The sequence below is a fragment of the Carcharodon carcharias genome, chromosome 15, assembly GCF_017639515.1.
Source record: "Carcharodon carcharias isolate sCarCar2 chromosome 15, sCarCar2.pri, whole genome shotgun sequence".
Lineage (NCBI taxonomy): Eukaryota > Metazoa > Chordata > Chondrichthyes > Lamniformes > Lamnidae > Carcharodon > Carcharodon carcharias.
In genome coordinates this window covers 117,282,170-117,305,075 of record NC_054481.1, presented here as the reverse complement: position 1 = coordinate 117,305,075, position 22,906 = coordinate 117,282,170, and the positions used below count along the sequence as shown (strand labels likewise).

The 22,906-nt window shown below is 42.4% G+C and overlaps 1 protein-coding gene across 1 annotated transcript in view; it reads left to right on the top strand.

The window, feature by feature from the left end:
- The window catches only part of LOC121288258 (MORN repeat-containing protein 1-like), a 66,429-nt gene extending 49,212 nt beyond the window's left edge, over nucleotides 1–17,217 (top strand). The window contains exons 4-5 of the mRNA XM_041206759.1: nucleotides 12,468–12,544; nucleotides 15,602–17,217. Coding sequence (XP_041062693.1) covers nucleotides 12,468–12,544; nucleotides 15,602–15,750 — 226 coding nt within the window. The 3' untranslated portion in view covers nucleotides 15,751–17,217. The remainder of the gene's footprint in view (nucleotides 1–12,467; nucleotides 12,545–15,601) is intronic.
- The last annotated feature ends 5,689 nt before the right edge of the window (nucleotides 17,218–22,906 follow it).

The following is a 22,906-nucleotide window of genomic DNA, read 5'->3' as shown; positions in this document are numbered from 1 at the left end:
TTCTTTCAGCAACTTTAGAAGAAAACAGTGATGCTTGTGCAGATCTCCATTTCTAAATGGCACTCTAATGAGCTATAGGGAGCACAAAGAGGGGACACAGTAAATGCACAGGAGTGCAGTGCACAAAGAGTATTTTTGTATCATTTAGCTGTAATCCACACAAATTGTAAAAGGGTGGATACATCTCCTAACAGCCAGCAGAAAGACAGGATTATATCACTACTGTCAGCTGGGGAGTCATGCGTGATTTGGGGATAGACTAAAGAGAACAGGATAAAAAGAAATCCATTAAAACTACACAGATGAATATGATCTAAACAGTCAAGTGAAACTTTAAAGACTCCCCTCTGTCCATCTCCCATTAATACTTTTGCTGTGAATTTGAATTTGCCTTAAGGCACCACCAGTCTATAAAGAGCTACTGATTGGCTTTGTTGCATTGTGCTATGTACAGAGGCTGCACCCTCTGTGGCCCTGGTAATTTCACACTTAGCGTCTGATCTCTATTTCATCCTTCACCACAAATTTACATCCCTAAATCCCAACAGCCATCACTTACATTGAACATTGTACTGAGTCAGAAAGTTGTGGGTTTAGATCCCACTTCAGAGGCTTCAGCCACAGAAACTAGGCTGACACTGAAGGAATTACTCTGACAGAGGAGCCTCCCTTCGATGAGACTTTAACCCAAGTCTGCCCTCTCAGGTGGGCATAAAAGATTTCATAGTACACTTTTGGAGAAGAGCAGGGAAGTTCTCTCTGGTGTCCTAGCCACTATTTATCCCTCAATCAATAACACTTTAACAGATTATCTGGTGATTATGACTTTTGCTGTTTATGGGAGCTTGCTGTGCGCAAACTGGCTGTTGCACATCCTACATTACAACAGTGGTTACACTTCAAAAATACTTAATTGGCTGTGAGCACTTTGGGATGTCCTGAGGTATGAAAAGCAATGTATAAATTTAATTTCTTTTGGTTTACAAAACTGATCAGTTTATTTTGCTCAACTTTCCTCCCTCCTCTCCTAATGGCACTAATGCTCCTGGTGTGTGGTTTCATGGGGGCTGGGGACCTTAGTCCTTGCTACTGACCATGCAACCGCCAGGGATATTGCAGCTGAGTTTGATCTGGTTCTTGCACACACATGGGCCATATGCACACACACACATACACACACATTTATATGCACGCACACACACACATACATGCATACGCATGCACACACACACACACACACGCTCACACAGACACACACTCATGGAGACACAGGCACAGTCACGGAGAGACACACACACATATACAGTCACGGAGAGACACACACACACACACTCTCTCACACAGACACACACTCATGGAGACACAGACACACACACGCACAGTCACGGAGAGACACACACACATATACAGTCACGGAGAGACACACACACACACACTCTCTCACACAGACACACACTCATGGAGACACACACACACATGCACACAGTTACGGAGAGACACACACACACACACACACACACACACACAGTCACGGAGAGACACACACACACACACACAGAGCAGAGGCTATATTTTTCCTTCCCAGATCCAGGGCCTTTTGCAAGACTGAATCACCTTCCCAGGTAAGATTAACTAACTCAGTGTAAACAGGGGATGGAGCCTGAGACCCTTTCACAGGTCAGTCAGAGTCAGTTACCCACAGGGCTGTGCATGCACCAACTGAGTCAAAACTGATTAAAATCTCAGCCAATTACTTGCATTTTTAATTCAATTAGCAAAAATAACCCACGTCCCCTCGATGATGGTAGTTGAGTTGCTTTGGGCAAATGAAGCACATTTAAAAGCTGCCAAGGACATGAAGTACTGAACAAGCTAATTAGTCAACAGTCAACCAATCTGATGGTGATGCCACTCAGAAGACTGGAAAAGAATGTCAACCTGAATTTTCGTTTTCCAAGGTGGTTTTAAAATACTCCAGTAAACAGCTAGTCCTAGGCTTACGTGGCTGTGCAGTGGCTGTACTCAATGTATTAAAGTGGAAAATACAGAGAACAGGCGAATTTTAAAGCAATCTTATTACCTCAAAAATGTTTTTTTAATTTTCTTTCCTTTTCTGACAGCTTCCTGTCCTCGTCTGAAGATGCCCTATAACCTATGCTCCCACGTACCAGTTTATTTCCTTTCGGGGTATGGTTCCACTCATTTCAGCCTCTGTTCTGGTGTCATATGGGTCAGTGTGTCAGTCACTCCTGCTGGGAGACAGTCCCACCTGTGCCGGGTCACTGTCCTGTCAGGATACCATTCTACTTAATTATATAGAGTCTACAGCACAAACAGGCCATTTGGCTCAACTAATCCATGCTGGCATTTATGATTCACTCAAGCTTATGTGCCAATCGCTCTCCTGCTGGGATACCGTTACACTTTTGCCAGCCACTCTCCAGTTCTCCAGTACTTCACCCAAGTGGCCATTTATTCCATTACCATTTCCTTGTTGTTTTCCTATACCAGTTTTCATGTGTGAGCTTAGGCAGTGAGTATCAGCTGGCTATCTGACTGCAGGAATCATCAGAGCTGAGTCCAATTCTACCCTTGTTCAACATCCATGTGTGCAGTTTTATAGCAGGGTTCGCAGGATAGCATTAAAGAGCAGACAACCTCAGTTGCATATTTCCAGCTCAGTGTTTGCCCATTCACAGTAACACAATAGATCATTTCTGTACCTAGTAAATGTTATATGTCTTGGCATTTCACATTTTCTGAGCAGAAACACTCATTATCCAGGCTGTGTCCAGGCATCTATGTCCTGATGCCCTGCTCTCCCAGCCAATGGTCAGCACAAGTAAGATGGTTGTGGTTACTGGAGATCAATCATCTCAGGACATTACCATAGGAATTCCTTAGGCCATTGTCTTATCCCCAGTCACATCCAGCTGCTTCATTAGTGAGCTTTCCTCCATCATAAGGTGAGAATCGGGGATGTTCACTAATGATTTTACAGTGTCCAACTCCATTCACAACTCCTCACATACTGTGGCAGGATCCAAACAACATTCAGGCTCGGGCTGATAAGTGGCAAGCAACATTCACACCACACAAGTGCCAGGAAATGACCACCTCAAGCAAGAGAAAACCTAATCACCCATGACATTCAACAACATTACCATCACTGAATCCCGCATCGTCAACATCCTAGGGGTTGTTTTTGACAAGAGGTTTAACTGGCCTAACCACATGAATACTGTGGCTAAAAGATCAAGTCAGAGGCTGGGAATTCTGTGGCTGGTAACTCACTTCTCCAAAGCCTGTCCACTATCTACAAGGCACCAGTCAGGAGTGTGATAGAATACTCTCCACTTGCCTGGATGAGTGCAGATCCCACAACACTCAAGAAGCTCGACACTATCCAGGATAAAGCAACCTACTTGATCAGCATCCCATCCACTACCTGAAATGTTCACTCCCTCCACCAACAGCACACAGTATGTGCCATCTACAAGATGCACTGCAGCAACTCAGCAAGGCTTCGATAGCATACCCCTAACCCACGACCCCTACCACCTTAAAGAACAAGAGCAGCAGATGCATGGGAACACCACCATCTGCCAATTCCCCTTGAAGTCTCACACTGGATTCTGACTTGGAAGTGTATTGGCACCCCCTCACTGTCACTGGGTCAAAATCCTGGGACTCCACCACCACCGTCCCTCACTCTGAACAGCACTGTAGGTGTCCCTGCACCACAGAGACTGTAGCAGTTCAAGGCAGCAGCTTACCATCACCTTCTCCAGGGCAATTAGAGATGGGCAATAAATGCTGACCTGGTCAGGAACATCCACATCCCAGGAATGTATATAAAAGAAGGCTGGCTTTCTTTGCCTTTTCTGTCTTATTCTCACTCATTGCAGTTTCAATAAATAAGCATTCCTTGTAGGAATATCCCAGTCATACATGGATGATTCAGCTCTCTGATAGATGTCAAGACTTTTTATGATTTTTGGTTATTAATGGGTGAACAATGCTTGGAAAGTTTGGTACTTTATTTACAGATGTTTTCCATTTTAAAAAAAACACTCCCATCCTGAAACAGAAATCTCAGCAGCAAGCCATATGGAATATATAAACCTGCCTCATCGACCCAGCAACATTCCACCCGCTGATCTGGCACCAACAGCTAAACCTTCACAGCATTCCTTCTTGTTGTGTGTTCTCCTCATTCAAGTGGCTATTCTTCAGGGGAAAGCCAGTCAGTAGGCTATCCAACCACTGAAGGTGGCATAGCTAACCTCAATCCTAACTATTCTGCCCTCATTCAACATACACATACACAAAAATATATACACACGTCTCTAATATACAAACATATTTATATATATATATATATATATATATGCACACACATACCCCCAAAATACATGTACAACATACAGACAAACCTATGCACACAGCCGCAACATACAATTTTCAGAATGAATCACTGGATTGTCATCAGGACTGGGAACCAACACTAATTCCCTGCAACCCCCCGTCTCTCCGCACCTCTCCGCTGCCTAACACAGTGTACCAACAGAGTGAGTATAAATCAGCACAGAACAGGAACTGAGCCTAAGACATTCAAGTCTGTCTAGCCTGGTGATGCATCAAATAATGCTTTTACCCACAGGGCCAGGGTGGGGAGTCAATTGCAGCATATTTTACATTTTCAGATTATTAAAAACTTGGTAAAGGAACTGCCCAGCATATAACTGTGTTGTACCAACCAGATACGTGCCAAGTCTTATCACAGGTCAGTGCTTGAGTGGTTGAGGTGCAAAAATGCCTTAATGCTCCTGAGCTGGGTGCTGGGGGGTGGGTGTGGTGGTGGCAGGAACATTATCTAGCACTCACTCTGCCGTACAAGCACACTAGGTGAGAGCATGGTTAGTTGAATAGCTCACTAGCATTCACTTGGCTTGTGTTTGAATGTTTACTTGAGTGGGGTACCGAAAGGCAGACGTCACCTGTGGAACTGTGCCCCATTGTTAGGCAATACCATCAGGAGAGAAGTGGAGAAACAGTGAATGAAAGGGGATGTTGCATTTTCTGCAATCAACCTCATTACCTGCTTCTGGACCTGCAGGTAAACCTTCTAACGATGCACGGACGTTGGCAGTTCCCCCATCAAGGATCAGTAATTACTGCAGTGAAGCTGTTCCCATTCTACAGCAACCTTTCTCCCAGTTGTGGCGTAAAGTTTTAAATGGGTAGTGTAATGAGAGCCTGGGGGATAATTCTTGGTTGCCAGTGAATTGCAGAGCAGCAATTCAATCAACTGCTTCTGATTGTGTCCCAAGCCCCAAGAGCAAAACCCAAAATTGAAATAGCTTTAAGACGCTGCCAGCTGCTTGTTAATCTTTATTTCCTCTGCCATTTTCTCCCCTCCTTTTCTGATTTATACTCAGTTTCATTCCCTGGCTGATGGTGTCCCTTGTGTTTCATCACTTAAGTGGCCTGTGGGCCTTAGACAGCGAAAGTCGTTGTTGGCCTTCACAACTGAGCCCTGTCCTGTCCTTTTCCAGCATCTGTTGCTGCTGTTCCTGAAGATGCCTGAAAGGGTGATCGAAGCAGATTTCAATAGTAAATTTCAAAATTGAGTTGGATAAATATTTGAAAAGGAAAATTTGCAAGGCTTCAGGGAAAGAGTGGGATTAATTGGACAACTCTTTCAGGGCCATCACACATATGATAGGCCAAATGGCCTTCTTCTGTTCTGTATGACCCTATGATTCTATGCTGATGATATCAACACGTTGCCACTTACATTGCCTGTACCCACTACAGTAGAGGGTCACTGGATAAGAGATCAGGAGCAGGAGCTCTGGCTCACTTTTCTACCACCCTAACCCAAACTAAGGACTCGGCACAAACCTGGCCTGTATGACCACTGTTTGGCTTTACCAACTAAGGAATCGATGAGCCAATTGCTTCAGTCTACAGTTACCAAACCTGCAGTCTCCAGGGGTTAATTTTCAATTTAAACAAAATTGTGGAGTTTTTTTGGGGTATTTGAGCCTTGAAGGTTGTCTGTCTCCAAATGTGCACCCTGTCCCTTCATGGTGCAAATAATAAAGTAAAGCAGGTGGAAGGCCTGAACACTGAGCAGCTGGATCTGACGGATGTAATTTGGTTGCTGTGGGCTTAAATGTTAAATCCCTGCTGCTTGGGATGAATGCTTCTCTTCTGACGAAATGCTGAAATAAGAATGTTGCACACTATATGGAGCGGATGCTGCCGCTGAGGTAATGGGAATGCCAGCTGTTTTAACCCTTTCCTGACTGAACACTGCCCAGACAAAATAACGCAAGTTGAATTGAATTCAAATGTTCAGCCAAGAACCAAAATAAAATGTATTCGATAGTTTCCCTTTTGTTTTAAGAGGAACAAGCAGGAATTGTGCAGTGGGTTGCACCACTTTTCACATGGGAGACCTTGCATGGTCTGGCACCAAAACCCCACAAAGTTCCTCCTCTTACCCTGCTTCCCCTCTTCCTCACTACAATCATCAACCAAGTGCCACGCAATTGCCAAGATCCTTTTTTGCTAATTATTTCTCATATTACCTCCCTTCCTCTCCTGAATTTTTTGACTCTCTATGAACACGACTTCACCCCTGAATCTCACTGCGACAGTTTTACCATTTACTCTCTGTATGCATCTCTGTTGACTCTTGCTGTGATGGTTTTACCACTGACTCTCTAAACACATTCTACCATTGACTCTAACTGCGGTGGTTCACCATGACTCTTGTTGGATGTGGCCTTATGGGCATCGGTCAACCCCTGCTACCTTACCCACTCAGCACTTTAACAGCTGTGTCAACCCAGTGATTGAGTATCTTCAGGCCACTCAACCGTGGTGGGGGCAGCACAGCCAAATTCAACCCTGAACTCACTTTCCCTGTACTCCCAACTCACTCGGCATTGCTGGATAGCAATTGAGATCAGGGACCTCACAGAGGCTGAGTAATGCAGCGAGGGTCAGTAACATGGCAAGAATGCACCATGCAATGGGGTGCATCATGCTGCAATGGTGAGTGACACAGTGAGGGGGTAATACAGCAAGGGTGGATGATACATTGAGAGTGAATGATGCTGAGAGGGAGGGTCATGGAGTGAGGGTGACCGACTAATGAGCGAGTGACATGAGAAAGGTGGGTAATGCAGAGAGAGAGCATAATGTAGAGAGTATGCGCCATGCAGAGAGGGTGTGTCATGCTGCAAGGGTGAGTGACGCAGTGAGAGTGAGTGATGCGTTGATGGTGTGCAATGCAGTGACAGTAAGTGACTCAGTAAGTGTAATAATGCAGCAAGGATATCTGAGGCAACAAGAGTGAGTGACTTCTTTTCATGAAGGCTTATATCCCTTTAAATGTTTCACTCTATTGCAATCCTCCTGTGCCTGTCTCTCACACACAGCACCATGAGAAGGTTGAGTCCATGCATTCTCTCTTCTATTTGTCTAATGATTGAAAAAGAACAAAATAAAATATTGATATGTTGACATGGCAACCTACCTGCTGTTATAGTTTGTAAGACCGTCTTAGCAATGGAGAGAATAAAAATCCTTGTACATCTTTAAGTAGAAAGCCAAGTGAAGGATTTGGTTTTCAACAGAGGTATGTCTTCACCTGACAGAGCAGTGACCTTGGAGGATGTAGATTTGTTTCATCTTTACTGCACAACTGAACTGGCTGACAACAGGATATAGGGATGTAAATTGTGAGTAATACTGACACTGTTGGCAAACTAGAATGCAGATGGTGCAATGCAGAAGGCTCAGGCTGCAGTTCTATGGCTACTTTTTAGTGTTTTAAAACCACCTTATCTTCAATTGTATCAATGTTACAGTCCAAAAGTGGCAGACTACTATGTGCACTAAAGCCATGAAGTGCAAGGCCCCTTCAGGAGGCTGTTACCTTGGATTGACTTTGCATTGAGTGCACTATAACTCCAAAGGATAAATACTGCAGGGATTCAGTATGATGGCAAAAGTGCAGTTGGAGTGAGCAGACTAACATAGAGGACTCAATACCAGCAAAATAGAGAGAGACCAGAATAAAGACAGAACCTCTAATTGTGTAGCACTGTGATAAAAGCGATGGGGTAATTTGGATTTTGTGTGAGGGTAAAATGAATGATAGTCAGTTGGCAACTTGTTTTACATCTCTCCCTATTTTTAGTTTAATTGACTTACCACATTGTTTCAAGATGTGTGTAAAGTAATTGCCCAAAATTTTAAGCAAAGCAGGGTCCAAAGTTATCTATCTTTCTGGTGTTTCATGTTGATTGTTGAAACAATTTTTAAAAACTTTCTCCTCACCATAACATGCACCCTGTTTTCTGTTTCTTTGAATGCATTTTATGGCATCAGAATGCATTACATTAAAAATGGAAAGGTTTTCATTTCCTTAAGCACACTGCGCCATATGGACATAAACAATGGCTTGATGGCTATTTAAAAAGGGAAGGAAACAATAAACAGGTAACTATGGGCCAGTTAGCTTAATGTCTGTCATTGGGAAAATGTTAGAGTCTATTTTAAAGGATGTAATAGCAGAGCATTTAGAAATACATAATATAATCAAGCAGAGTCTGCATCGCTTCATGAGGGGAAAATCATACCTGACAACTTTATTAGAATTCTTTGAGGAGGTAACAAGCAGGATAGGTAAAGGGGAACCAGTAGATGTAATATATTTGGATTTCCAAAAGGCGTTTGATAAGGTACCACACATAAGACTACTTAATAAGATAAGAGCCCATAGTGTTGAGGGTAGCATATTAGCATGGATGGAGGATTGGCTAACTAACAAAAAACAGGGAGTTAGGATAAAGGAGGCATTTTCAGAATGGCAACCTGTAACAAGTGGAGTGCCACAGTGCTGGGGCCACAATTATTTATAATATATATTAATGACTTGGATGAGGGAAATGAATGTACTATCACCAAGTTTGCGGATGACACAAAAATAGGTGTGAAGGCAAGTAGTGAGGATGTCACAAAAGGTCCACAGAGGGTTATAAGACAGGTTAAGTGAGTGGACAAAATCTTGGCAGATGGAATATAATGTGAGAAAATATAAGGTTATGCACTTTGGCAGGAAGAATAGAGGAGCTGAATATTACTTAAATGGAGAAAGACTGCAGGAAGCTGCAGCACAGAGGGATTTGGGAGTCCTCAAGCATGAATCAAAAAAAGCTAGCATAAAACTTCAACAGGTAATAGGGAAGGAAAATGGAATGTTGGCCTTTATTTCAAAGGGATTGCAGTATAAAAATAGGGAAGTCTTGCTAAAACTATACAAGGCACTAGTTAAACCACACCTAGAATACTGTGAATAATTTTGGTCCCCTTATCTAAGGAAAGATATACTAGCATCGGAGGAAGTCCAGAGAAGGTTCACTAGGTTGATCCCGGGGATGGAGGGATTTTCTTATGAGGACTCTTTGGAGTTTGGCAGAATGAGAAGAGACCTTATTGAAACATATAAGATTCTTAGGGGGCTTAACAGGGTGGTGCTAAGAGATTGTTTCCCTTTGTGGGAGAGCCTAGGACCAGAGGGCATAATCTCAGAGAAAGAGGTTGCCCATTTAAGACAGAGATGAGGAGGAATTTCTTCTCTCAGAAGGTAGTGAATCTGAGGAATTCTTTATCACAGAGGGCTGTAGAGGCTGGGTCGTTAAGTATATTCAAGGCTGAGATAGACAGGTTTTAATCAGTAAAGGGAATCAAGGGTTATGGGGAAAAGGCAGGAAAGTGGAATTGAGGATTACCAGATCAGCCATGATCTCATTGAATGGTGGAGCAGATGATGGGCTGAATGCCTACTTCTGCTCCTACATCTTCTGGTCTTATGGCTTCAAATTTTAATGTTCACACTTAAAATGGGAATGAATATATGGTGTGCGGTCTGAGTTTTCCTCGGGCCCTGAGTCTTTACACTGATTTTCTTATTCCAGTGTATGCTAATGAGATCAGCAGTAAAATTCCAGTGTCAATTACTGCTGGCAAAATTAGTGCAAATTTCATATCAAATTTCAACAGAACTTACTGATTATGCCACCACTGGAATATTGGAGGCAGTAATTTTTGTATTATTTTTGTTCAGGAGTTAGATAAAAGAATAAATATAATTCTTAGTTCTGATGAAGAGTCATACTCGAAACGTCAACTGTATCCCTCTCCGCAGAAACTGTCAGACCTGCTGAGTTTTTCTAGGTTATTTTTGTTTTTGTTCTAGATTTCCAGCATCCACAGTATTTTACTTTTATCAGATATCAAACAACCAGCTTTTTATGTATCATGTCCATGAATGACAGAGATGTGCAAAGAGGCTCCTCAAATATGGGAACGGTAAGGTTAGGAATTGTAGGCTCTGATATTTACTGTGGTGCCATTTCCAAGTTGGGAGGGTGAAGTCCTGGTTGAAAATCCCTGAAGTTTCAGTTTCCCCAAATGCTGTGGCATTTTAACTCCACAGCTTGCATGTTTTTTTTTAAACAGGTTTGCTGCCCAGAAGCCAGCCTGGTTGTCAGGCTCGGCTTGCTTCTGGGCAGGAAGCACTCCAGCTATGGCCAAAACCCAGGAACAAATAGATTTCCTGCTCCTCAGGATAGAGATGACGGTGCTGGATACAGTGTGGGCTACAGGGTCGATGGGTGATTGCAGGGATTCAGAGAGTGATGTGAGATAGAGGTGGGAGGTCGGTGGGGTGGGATGGGGGGAATGGTGGCTACAATCGCAGGGGGTGTTGGTCCCAGTAGGAAGCAGATTGCTTGGGGTAGTGGGAGGGAAGCATTTCTGCTCCTTCTGGCCCATAAGCAGTGCTGAAAAAGCAATTACCTGCTTCACGTAGACGTCGTCACCTCCTTTTGGTGCTGGGGTCCCTGAAGCATGATAAACCCGACCAGCCAGTTAAATCTGGAAGGAAATTTAAACCTGAGACACGTATGCCTCATGAAAACATTTAAGTAATAACCCACCTTCCTTAGGTGGATTGATCACCCACCTGCTCTCCTCATCCCGCCTCCACTAAAATGGGAAGTGGGTGGGAGAGAGGCAGGTTGTATTGGGTTTGAGATTTTTTACATTTTAACATTCAACTCGACCCAAACCCATCCAATTTTTGGGGTAAAATTATTCCCCATATTTCTGTTATTCCTTCCTTTATATAATCATGCATGTTGGTGTATATGTAGTTTATCCATATCAGGCACTTAGTCACAGGAAAAGGCATCCTAAACTCTGAACCTATGTTTAATCATTTTCACACAGATTGGAAACAGTTTATGGGGTTCATCAGCTGATGCATTCTATCCTTAGCCCATGTAGTAGCAGGTGCAGGTTTGGCTGTGATATCGCCACAACCAAGTAGCCTTCTATCACATGAAGGAATTGGCCAACTTGTAGGAGGGCTGCTACTGCCAGTGGAATCAAATGCCTGGCAAGAGCTGTGGGCTTCCATTTCCTGATCATAATGTCAACTGTAAACTACACAAATTGATGCCGAGAAAATCCATTCCAGTACCTGCAGGAGAGGAGGGGAGAGAATCGGAGAGGTTTTGTTTTAACTGTGAAAAATGTTAACTATTTTCTGCAAAGGATCCTCACTGTCCAGCAGTAACCTTTAAAACATTCCCTCCTGTTAATTCTCAGAAACCAAACAGAATTTCCTTTCAGAGCTCATGACATCATTGGAAGTCTGCAATTGAATTATCCCCTTGTAACTTACTGCAGCCAAATATCACCCAGCACCCACTAATTGTTCTCTCCTTAATAAGTTAGGTCAAGTGTCTTCTGCAAAACATTTATCCTATAGAGAACAACATGCCACACAAGGTTCACGCTGCTCTCAGCAGTCTGATTCGGTCACTGAAGACTGGGATTGTGAAGACATTTGTCTACTTATTTCCACACTCGTTAAATTACACATTTTCAATTTAGGCCAACATTAGGTAACTCCATCAACAAGTGGTTCTGATCTGGAATGCACCTGCAGATGGAATAGAGTAGTGAAGAGAAAACCCAAGGAATGAATTGAGAACAAAGTGGATGCTGCAATTGGGAAGCTTTCCAACCATTCTGGATGGATGAACCAAAATGGGATGGATGATTTTCCTCATCTGTTTTGTCCTATGGAAACATGCATGGAACCCTGACTGACTGCTACCTAGCTGCAAAGTGCACGTTTGGACATTGAGTGATAATACCCCAATCCTTTGCAGTCAAATAGCCTGCCCAACCAATCACTCTCCATGCCAAGAACAGTCAATTGGTCAAGAATTGCCAGAAATATGTCAGATCTTGACCCTGGGTGAGTATCTGCAGCTTCAGGAGCAGATTGGAAGGATAAAATACAGTGTTCTGATGAGAGGGCAGGTAAAAGGAATTGAGCTGGTTGGTCACTTGTTTCCTGTTTTACTTTGCAGATCTGAAGTAAGTATCAAATTGGGCGGAAAATCAAAGAAGGTGCAGGATGCCACAGATCTACAGATCGTGAGACCAGGTAAGAGAGGAGGCTCAACCCGTTTGGCAGCTGAATGGCAGGCAGGAGCCACAAAATGCTGCAGTGCAGGTAGTGAGATTAATCCCATTAGTTCAGCACATCAATTGTCCCACCCTGAGCAGGAACAGCCCAGTCTGTTCTCACACTCTCAACTAGATAAAGATTTAAATTAGATTCAAATCAAGGTGGCCTATAATGACAGCACAGAGGGAGAAGGTACTTTTTATATGTGTTAAAGGGCAGAACTTGCATTTGTATAGCACCTTTTACAACCTCAGGACATCCTTCAATCAACGTCACTAAAAAAATCATTATCTGGTCATTATCTCATTGCTGTTTGTGGGAGTTGTGTTTCCTGCATCCCAACAGTAACCACATTTCAAAGGTAATTAATTGGTGGTGAAGCACTTTGGGACATCCAGAGGTCAGAAAAGGTGCAAGAGAAATGCAAATTATTTCGTTCACTGTTGTAGCGTAGGACACTGTTGTTCAACTTGTAGCTTTCAAGCAAGGTAGTACAGTGAACATGACTCTGATAATCCAATAAGCGTGGCACACTCTGAGCTGGCATTGGCTGGAGTGGTGATTAGTATTTCTAGAATTTAAAAAAGTTGCCTGAGCTGTCAGCACAAAACAGTGAAAGAAATCACACTGGACAGCTAATCCTACTCTGTGGTTGAGTCAGAGCATGTCAGCATCCCAGCCTTGACTCTCTGCTTTATTTCTTTGTTATTGAAATAGCATAACGCCTTTGGTTAAGGTTATTAAATAACGTCTTTTTTTAAAATCGCACTTCAGCCCACCTGTTGTGTAGTGACTAATGTCGATCTCAGTAATAAGTGTCGGATTAAAGTATAGTGAATGCTGGGACTGAGCACTCAGTATGAAGCAAGGCAATGAAGCCACCAGCTTTACATCATGCATCTCTGAATGCTCAGCCCACAGCTCGTAGGTCATTCAGAGAGAAATGATCTTTTATGTGGTTCGGTCCAAAGTGTCAGCCTTGGTTCAGTAGGTAGCAGTCTCTTCCTCTGAGTCAGAATGTTGCGGGTTCAAGTTTCAAGTTCAAAATCTAACATGACCCTCGCAGTACAGTACTGAGGGAGTGTCGCACAGTTGAAGCTGTCATCTTTCAGATGAGATGGTAAACCGAAGGCTCTGTCTGCCCTCTCAGGTGGACGTGAAAGATCCCATGTCACTAGTTCAAAGATGAACAGGGCAGTCCTCCCCCAGTTTCAGTCAATATTTATCCCTCAACCAATATCACTGAAAACAGATTATAACATTGCTGTTTGTGGGATCTTGCTGTGTACAAATTGGCTGCTGTGTTTCCTACAACAGTGACTACACTTCAAAATTAATTGGCTGTAAAGTACTTTGTGATGTCCTGAGGTTGTTAAAGGTGCTATATAAATGCAAGTCTTTCTTTCTATCTTTGTACTGGGGCTGCTGCTTTTTTGTAGACTCCATTTTCCTCTTTTTCTAAATTAGGTCTCTCAAGACAAGATAAAACAACCTTTTGTAGAAATTTTTGATTCAGCTGTATAAATATTTTTACCACACAGCATAGCACACACGCTGTGACTTGTCTGATTCTTCGGAAGAATAATATTATGCTTAATTTAGAGACTTTCCCCACCCAGAGAGTGTCGACTCTTGCTGGGTACAGTTTCACAGGTGCCAGTAACCTTCCACTGCCCAATCCAGTTTCCAATTCCTCTTGTGAACCTGTGAAAGCAATAGATTTTTGTTTAGTGATGGTACCCAGAGACATGCTGGTGCAGGCAAGATGGGCAAAATGGCCTCTCTCGTCATATGTTTCTAGATGGGAAAATAGAGTTGAAGGGCAGATCTAACTGAATGGCATAGCAGAATGAATGGCCTCCTCCTTTTTCTTACAGCTTCTAGGCATTGAGTGTTGGGGAAGGCTGATTGTCATCAGAAGTGAGAACAATCCTGTCCTCGTTCCAGCATCAATGCAGACTTTCTCACCAGGATCACGAGAGAGGTCAGGAGGAGAATGCTGGTTGATTTTTCTACCTAGTCCAGGGGCATTATAACATCCCAAATAATATCACCACATGTTGGAAATTGAAGCTGAGACCTCTGTGGTCTGTATGATCTAATACCCATAATAGCTAGCAGACCTACTCACCCAGGCACTAACAAAGTGTGCCTATTACGGGATTAATAAAAGGTGCCTTGTGCTGAAGTTCTGATAAGTGTGACTCTGTTGCATCCTAAAAGGGACAGGAGTCAGCATCAGAGGACGGGATGACCCGCGTTAAACCACACTGCCAGGCCTGCTCCCAAGCCCCGCTGACCAGAAGCTCCCAGGTTTTATCCCTGGTCTTTGCTGAATTACCTGTGGCCACTGGAAGGTTGCAACAATTGGCCGCCTTCCCCCAAAAATAGGGAAGGAAAAGTGGCCATGATTCCTGCTCCTGATCCCTAACAGGTGATTCCTGCAGTGAGCATCAACAACAACAACTTGTATTTTTATAGCACCTTCAACAAAATAAAACATCCCAAGGCGTTTCACAGCAGCATTATCAAATAAAGTTTGACACCAAGCCACGTAAGGTGATATTAGAACAGGTGACCTAATGCTTGGTCCAGGAGGTAGTTTCTAATGAGCTTCTTAAAGGAGGAGAGAGGGGTAGAGAAGCAAAGAGGTTTAAGAGGGAATTTCAGAGTTTAGGCTCTAGACAGCTGAAGGGATGACTGCCAGTGGTGGAATGATGAAAATCAGGACTGCTCAAGGGGCCTAAATTGGAGGAGTGTAGAGATCTCATCAGTTAAGGAAAGGCTTGGGCTCTCCTGGGACCTCCCCTCCCACAGTTGAGTAGTTTGTCACATTTAGTTGTTGAAGATGGATCTGACTCTTCTGTAAGACTCACACACAAGGGCCACCCATTTGGGTGGGATGCGGGATACACTGTCAGTTACCTTGGAGCTGCGTACCCCAGTAAGTTCCTGCCTTCAGCAAAGTAAACTGGGGGAAAAAAAATAAAATTAAAATGAAAGAAGTTAAAAATGCTGCATTTGTGATTTCAGGTGAATATGTTATCATGGTGAAGGACGTGACAAGTCCACCTTTCCTGGGTCGTACTCTCTCGCCCGCTTTCATTCTCTTGAAGGTTATACCACGGAAAGCGAACAAAAAGGGCAGCAGAAAGGAGCTTCATAAGGTGCCCAACAAGTAACGAGATTCCTGAAGAACATTGCATCTGTGGAAATTTAGGCAATAGCATCCATGTATTATTTTTGCCCTGCACCCCTTTGATCTACCAAAGACCCTACTTCTTTGATCTTTCCTTTCTCCACTCCCTTCTCCCTTGATACCGTCACTCAGGGTGACAGCTTGAAACACTATTTCATGTCACACTCTCATAGCCAGAAGAGCGAAGAGACTCTCATCCCATTAGTCTGGGTCAGAGTTGAGTCCAGTTCTGAGAAGTGAAAGGGAATGCGCTAAACCACAGTAAACGCCCAGTCCCAAAATAGTCGACTCTATAAATGGGACCAACAAGCACACAGAAAGAAAAGTCCCTGCTGTAAGCGGAGGTGTCATTTCAGAACAGATTTGTACCAGAAAAGATTAGCGTTTTCTTTTAATATTCTGTTTACTTCAGTTAATTAAGATATAAATATAAATTTTAAAATCTCTATTTAATAAACCATGTGTGAATGTTTTCACTTCCCTTAAAGCTGCAAGAGCCTGTAAGCATCAAATGCAGCTGGTGGTGGGAAAGTCTTTCTGTCTCGTCGAGAGGATAAGCTAAACAGGATGGTCGGATCTGAGGAAAGATTCGGCAGAAAACAGTTTCTGAAAAACAACTTCAGTAATGTATCTAAACTGACCTGTTTGACCATTCAAATTACAGCTTCTCCGACATTTTAGTCAGTGTGTAAATATGCCATGCACAATAGGTTCACTCCTTGGTTAATGCCGAGTTAGCAGGTTTCAACTGGACTGCTAATCGTGGAGCTATCATTTGCATCACTGGCCCAGGCAGAATGGAACAAAGCCACCCCACTCCTGACCACTATCCAATGACTATAGACACGAGGTGAGGATAGGAGTAAGCCTGCCTGTGATTCACCCACAATCAAATGCCCTGCCTCTTAAGAATTATTACTCAGTTAAGGTACCAGATTAGCCTCCAAACTGTAACACTTCCTTTTTACAGAGAAGTGCAGCGCTATGTGGAAAGAGTAGGCGAGTCAGCAAAGTCAGCACAGGCAATGATGGCCTGAATGTATGATTATATAAAGTGGGAAAAATTAAGGGAGATTTTAAAAATAATCACAGTGCAATCATTTTCCTGTTAAAGATCCATGTTGAGAGCCATTTGTGACAGGATTGGTGAAGTCTTGTTTCACCAATGACTTTTTTTTTGGCCTCTGGTGTTTCTTGACCCCTCCTTTTTTCTCTCTCCCTCTTTTTTATTTGCTTTTCTTCTCTCCATCCCCAAATTCTCATCCCAGCACTTGTAATTTTTGCTTGTAGATTTTCAGCTAGCTGAATGACCTGTTTTATTTCTATTTACCATGGCTATTGTATGGACAAGCCTGATCCCAGGGTGGGACCCAGCTTGATAGATCCTAATTTTTAACTTTTGTTTAGATACGTGGAAAGTGGCTACTGAACAGATTCACAGAAATCAGCTGATGAACTTTTAACAAAAGAATAAAACAATTATTAAACAAGAAAAGATGAACTATATCACAATACTCCTTCACCCACAACTATACCGAGACAGATTTGTAAGGATTACACAAGTTACAAAAGCTATCTTATATTCTAATGTTCACAATAAGTACACAGTCCATGTAAACCAATAGGTGACCTGCGGTCAGACACAGCATACTCTGAAACCAAGTGGCAGATGCCACTCCAAACAGATGCTGTGAATCTATCATCAACTCCCCACAGATGCTTGTTACACTGTGAGCCAGCCAGTTTCACTGAACTCCATTTTTCACATGGAGGTTTCTAATGTCTACCCTCCAAGAGCTCAGTTTGGAACTTCTCCCAAATTGACGCTTTCTCTCCTGCAAGGGTCCACCTCCAGGGTTTTGAACTCTCCTTAAGATGTTCCTCTCCCATGGGTCACCACATACATTCAAGCTTTCTTCCACGCACTCTCTCTCACCGACTCAGCTGTCAACAGTACACCACTGCTGTCTCTTTGGACCTTCTAGCTTCTCACAAGCCGTTCTCACTTTAAATCTGCTTGCTGCAGCATTTGTCTCTTTAATCATGAAGCTTGGAGCCTTTCTCTGCTCCTCACTCTTAACTTCACTTAACAGGACCTTTTCCAGGTTCCTGTCCTTCCTTTGACTAGAAGATCTTCTTTGTTCCACTCCCCCGGATTTGGGGACTTTCTTCTTAACTTGGGACTTGTTGTCTGTCCCATTTGCTCTAGTCTCTCTCTGGCAGTTTCTTTCAATCAACCTTAGCTTGGGACTTGCTATCTGCCCCTTCTAGGTTGCTTCTGCCTGGCAGCTACTTCCAGCTGAACTCAAAACTGCTGTTTCTTTACTTTTTCTGTGTGTGTACCTCTCTGGACACCTGTTGCTAGGCAACAGCACAGTTTTTCTACTCTTGTGTTTGCTGAACTTTCTTAGAGTTGTAAAACTCATTAGAAATGCAGGCACCTTTTAATGTGAAACTAAAACTCAACTTGACCTTTTCTTAACACACAATATAGAAATACAAATCAAACATAAACTTTAAAGCTAATACTCATTCCTAACACCCACGAATACAAATATAACTTGATTAAACTGTCTCTATTTCCTAACACCTTCCCTTTGGAAGAAAGAAAGCTTCACAACATTTTCCATTACATTTCATAACTACACATTATATCATGCAATTGTAAAGATTTATGCAAAGCAAAGTCAATCAATGTAATAAGATTAATAGAATTTGTACATCATAGCTTTACCATAACTCAACTCTTATGTTTCTTTTTCCTCTTATTCCCAGTCTTTAACTCAGCAAAGAATGTTTCATTTAAGTCTACATCCCAATCATCCTTTTTGTTAGCTGTAGGCCTAATTCCATCCTCAAGCTCATTTTCCAAATGAAAATGTGGTAAATTCTCATTTCGATTTAGCAAAGTCAAAATGGCATTTTTGTGAGTTAACATCTCTGATCAAAATCTCTTTTTGCCATTTCAAGGGTGTTATTGAGATGCTTTCTACATTCACACAAAAGGGTTTCATATTACTGCTTGGTTTAATCTTTAAACTTCTTATGATATTGTTATTTCTCACAATCCCATTTCGAACAGGTCTTTTTCACTTCTTTTTGAGCAGCATCAATTATATTCTTCCTATGGAGTTTCATAGTTCGTTCTAACCCCTCAGCTCTTTTACAGAATCCACAAACATTATCATTCCGCTCCTGTACAGGTTTTGGATGGTCTTTTGCAACCTGTCCACTTGCCTGCATTCTAACTGCTGTGTTTTGTATATTAGCACCGTCAATTACTTGTAAATCAGTGTCTCTGGTCATTGAACTTGAAGGGTCACTTTGCGATTTCGGTCCTTTTTGTTGACAATTCCTACTTTCCAATTCTGCAGGTACTTTGATTGTTTTCATGTTGTCCCTTACTGAAGCTGATACATCAGTAATTTTACTTGGATCACAATTTGGCAAGAAATATTTATTCACAGGAAAGACTTTGGAACTGTGACACTCCATACCACACACCTTCCCCTTCATTTTCTTCAGTTTGCATTGAAGTTCAAGAATCTCATTGCTCTTTCCACAATGAGTTCTAACAGTTTATTAATCTTGGTTTTTAATTCAACCAATTATTCTGATTTACCAACAAATCCTTTTCTTGTTCAAGACATTTTCCACGATACTTCATAACAACTACAGATGCTTGAAGTTCATCATGTTTTAACTGAAGATTGACCTTTGTTAAGTTTGCTTCTACAAGTTTATCATTTAGACATTTCAAGTCCTCAATCAAGTGTTCTACTTTCTGTGACTGATTCTCAATTGTTCTCACCAACGTATCTCCTTTCATTAGCAAACTCTTCTTTCATTAGTGAGAATTGGTTTTCTACATTGATCAGGTTTTCCTTCAATTGCTTGTTACCAGCAATAAGTGTTTCAATTTTGGCCACAGTAGTTTTTTGAAGTCAGTTAAGATCAGCACGATCAGCTGCCTGATGCGATACAGTCATCACCACATTACTGTTTCTACTAGCCAAATCATTGCCCAGAATAAAACCCACCTCTTCAATAGGTGATTTAGGACTAATTCCATAGAACCATAGAAAAGTTATAGCACAGAAGGAGGTCATTTGGCCCATCTTGTCCATGCCAGCCCGAGGACACCCAGATGCCCTTTCTAATCCCACCTTCCTGCACCCAGCCCATAGCCCTGCAACTTACAGCACTTTAGGTGCAGATCCAGGTACTTATTAAAAGAGTTTAGAGTTTCTGCCTCTACCACCAACTTGGGCAGCGAATTCCAGACACCCACTACCCTCTGCTTAAAAAAGTTCTTCCTCATGTACCCCCCTATACCTTCTGCCACTTATCTTGAGTCTATGTCCCCTGGTTCTAGAATTCTCCACCAAGGGAAACAATTTTATCCTGTCTACTCTATCCATCCCCCTCATAATTTTGCACACCTCAATCAAGTCACCTCTCAGCCTTCTTTGTTCTAAGGAAAATAACCCCAACCTATCCAATCTCTCCTCATAGCTACACTTTTCTAACCCTGGCAACATTCTTGTAAACCTCCTCTGCACTCTCTCCAGAGCTATTATGTCCTTCCTGTAATGTGGTGACCAGAACTGCATACAGTACTCCAGTTGTGGCCTCACCAGTGTTTTATACAATTCCAACATTATATCTTTACTTTTATATTCTATACCTCTGCCAATGAAGGAGAGTATTCCATATGCCTTCTTTACAACCTTGTCTACTTGAACTGCTGCCTTCAGGGACCTGTGTACTTGTACTCCAAGATCTCTCACTTCATCTACCCCGCTTAGTATATTCCCATTTATTGTGTAACCTCTGTAACTTATTGACCTCCCTATGTGTATGACCTCACACTTCTCTATGTTAAAATCCATCTGCCACTTTACCGCCCACTCCTCCAATCCATCTATATCGTTTTGGAGATTATGGCTATCCTCAAACAATCCACTATTCAGCCAATCTTTGTGTCATCTGCAAATTTCCCAACCATGCCCCCCACGTTCACGTCCAAATCGTTAATATATAACACGAACAGCAAGGGTCCCAACACCGAGCCCTGTGGAACACCACTTAAGACAACTTTCCATTCGCAAGGGCATCCATCGACCATTACCCTTTGTTTCCTGTTACAAAGCCAACCTTTTATCCAGTTTGCCACATTACCGTGAATCCCATGGGCTTTTACTTTCCTGACCAATCTGCCATGTGGGACCTTGTCAAATGCCTTGCTAAAATCCATGTACACAACATCACTGCACTACCTTCATCAACCTTTCTTGTCACTTCCTCAAAGAATTCAATCAAATTTGTGAGGCAAGACCATCCCTGACTAGTCCATGCCTTTCCACATGACAGTTAATCCTATCTCTCAGGATTGATTCTACTAATTTGCTCACCACCGATGTAAGACTAACTGGCCTATAATTGTTTGGCATTTCCTTTGATCCCTTTTTAAACAATGGAACTACGTTTGCATTTCTCCAGTCCTCTGGTACCTCCCCTGTATCTAGTGAAGATTGGAAAGTCATCCTCAGAGCATCTGCTATCTCCTCCCTGACTTCCTTCAGCAGCCTCGGAAACAATCCATTTGGCCCCAGTGACTTATCAGCTTTCAAGGATTTCAACCCTTCGAGTACTTCCTCTCTCTTTATGACTATCCCGTCCAATATCTCGCAGTGTTCCTCCTGGACTACATCTACATCCTCCCTTTCCTTTGTAAACACAGAGACAAAATATCCATTCAAAAACCTTCCCACAGCCTCTGCATCTACACACAAGTTTCCATCTTCATCTCTGACAGGTCCCACTTTTTCCTTAACTAACCTTTTGGCATTAATGTAATGGTAAAACATCTTTGGGTTATCTTTAACTTTACTTGCTAATCTTTTTCCATGCATTTCCTTTTTTACTTTGCCCCTTCATCTAGGCTATCTGCAGTGCTTAGTTCTTTGTGCCTATCATATGCTTTCATTTTCTGTTTGATCCTACCATAACAATTCCATTTACAATGTGACTTTGTAAGTTGACTTTACACAAAGAAACAGGTTCATAAATTCCATTAATACCCCTTATTTATATTTTCTCCTTCATAAAACTATCTGGAACACAAATTGTATCATCAGCCAGCATTAATGATTGATCTGCCCCTGTATCTCTCAAAATTTTAATCTGAATTTATGTATTTTGTTGGAGGAGTAAGGGAGTAAGGGAACACTTCTCCCTTTCGAAACAAAACTTCCAGACCCTCTAATAGCCTGACTTCCTTCACCAGTAATCAAAGAAGAATTCTCTGGACAACCTTGATCCATATCCCCCTTTCCTGTATGTTCTGAGGGGAACACATTTCACCTGTACCATTGCTACAGTTTTAGCAACCATTTCCTTTTCTGATGCAACCTTCCCTGAGGACTCCTTTGGCGTTCCTACTACTGCAATAGGGCTACCGTTTAATTTCCAGCAATCTGCCCTAACATGTCCCACCTTGTTACAATGGAAACACTTAGGCTTTTGAATGTTGCCTCCACCGTCAGCACCTTCCGTTCTGGCCTGAGGAGAAATTTCAGGAGAATTCCCAACTGTGTCTTCTTCATCTTGGCTACTTGCCTTCCTTTCACTTTCCCATTTTCTATCCTTCTTGGGTTTATGGGGACGATGGAAAAATGGTTTGGGTCTATGGACCAGTTCATAATTGTCTGCCATCTCTGCTGCCTGTCTAGCTGTTTTCACCCTCTGGTGTCCACCATGGGTTGTGGCTACAGGAGAAAGTGAATCTTTAATTTCTTCCAAGAGAATTATTTCCCTAAGAGCTTCATATGTTATCTCTTCCTTTAATGCCCATATCCAACAGTCAAAAGTACTTTACTTTACCCTCTCAAACTCAATATAGGTCTACCCAGGCTGTTGCCTTATTCCGAAATTTCTGCCTGTATGCCTCGGGGACCAACTCATATGCACTAAGAATAGCCTTTTTTACTGTATCACAGTCCACCAATACCTCTTCTGAAAATGAAGATAAACTTCATGAGCTCTACCTACTGACTGACTGTAACAGTAATGTCCATATTTCTTTTGGTCACTTCATTTGCTTAGCCATCTACATCCCTTTCCTCAAACTTTGGGGA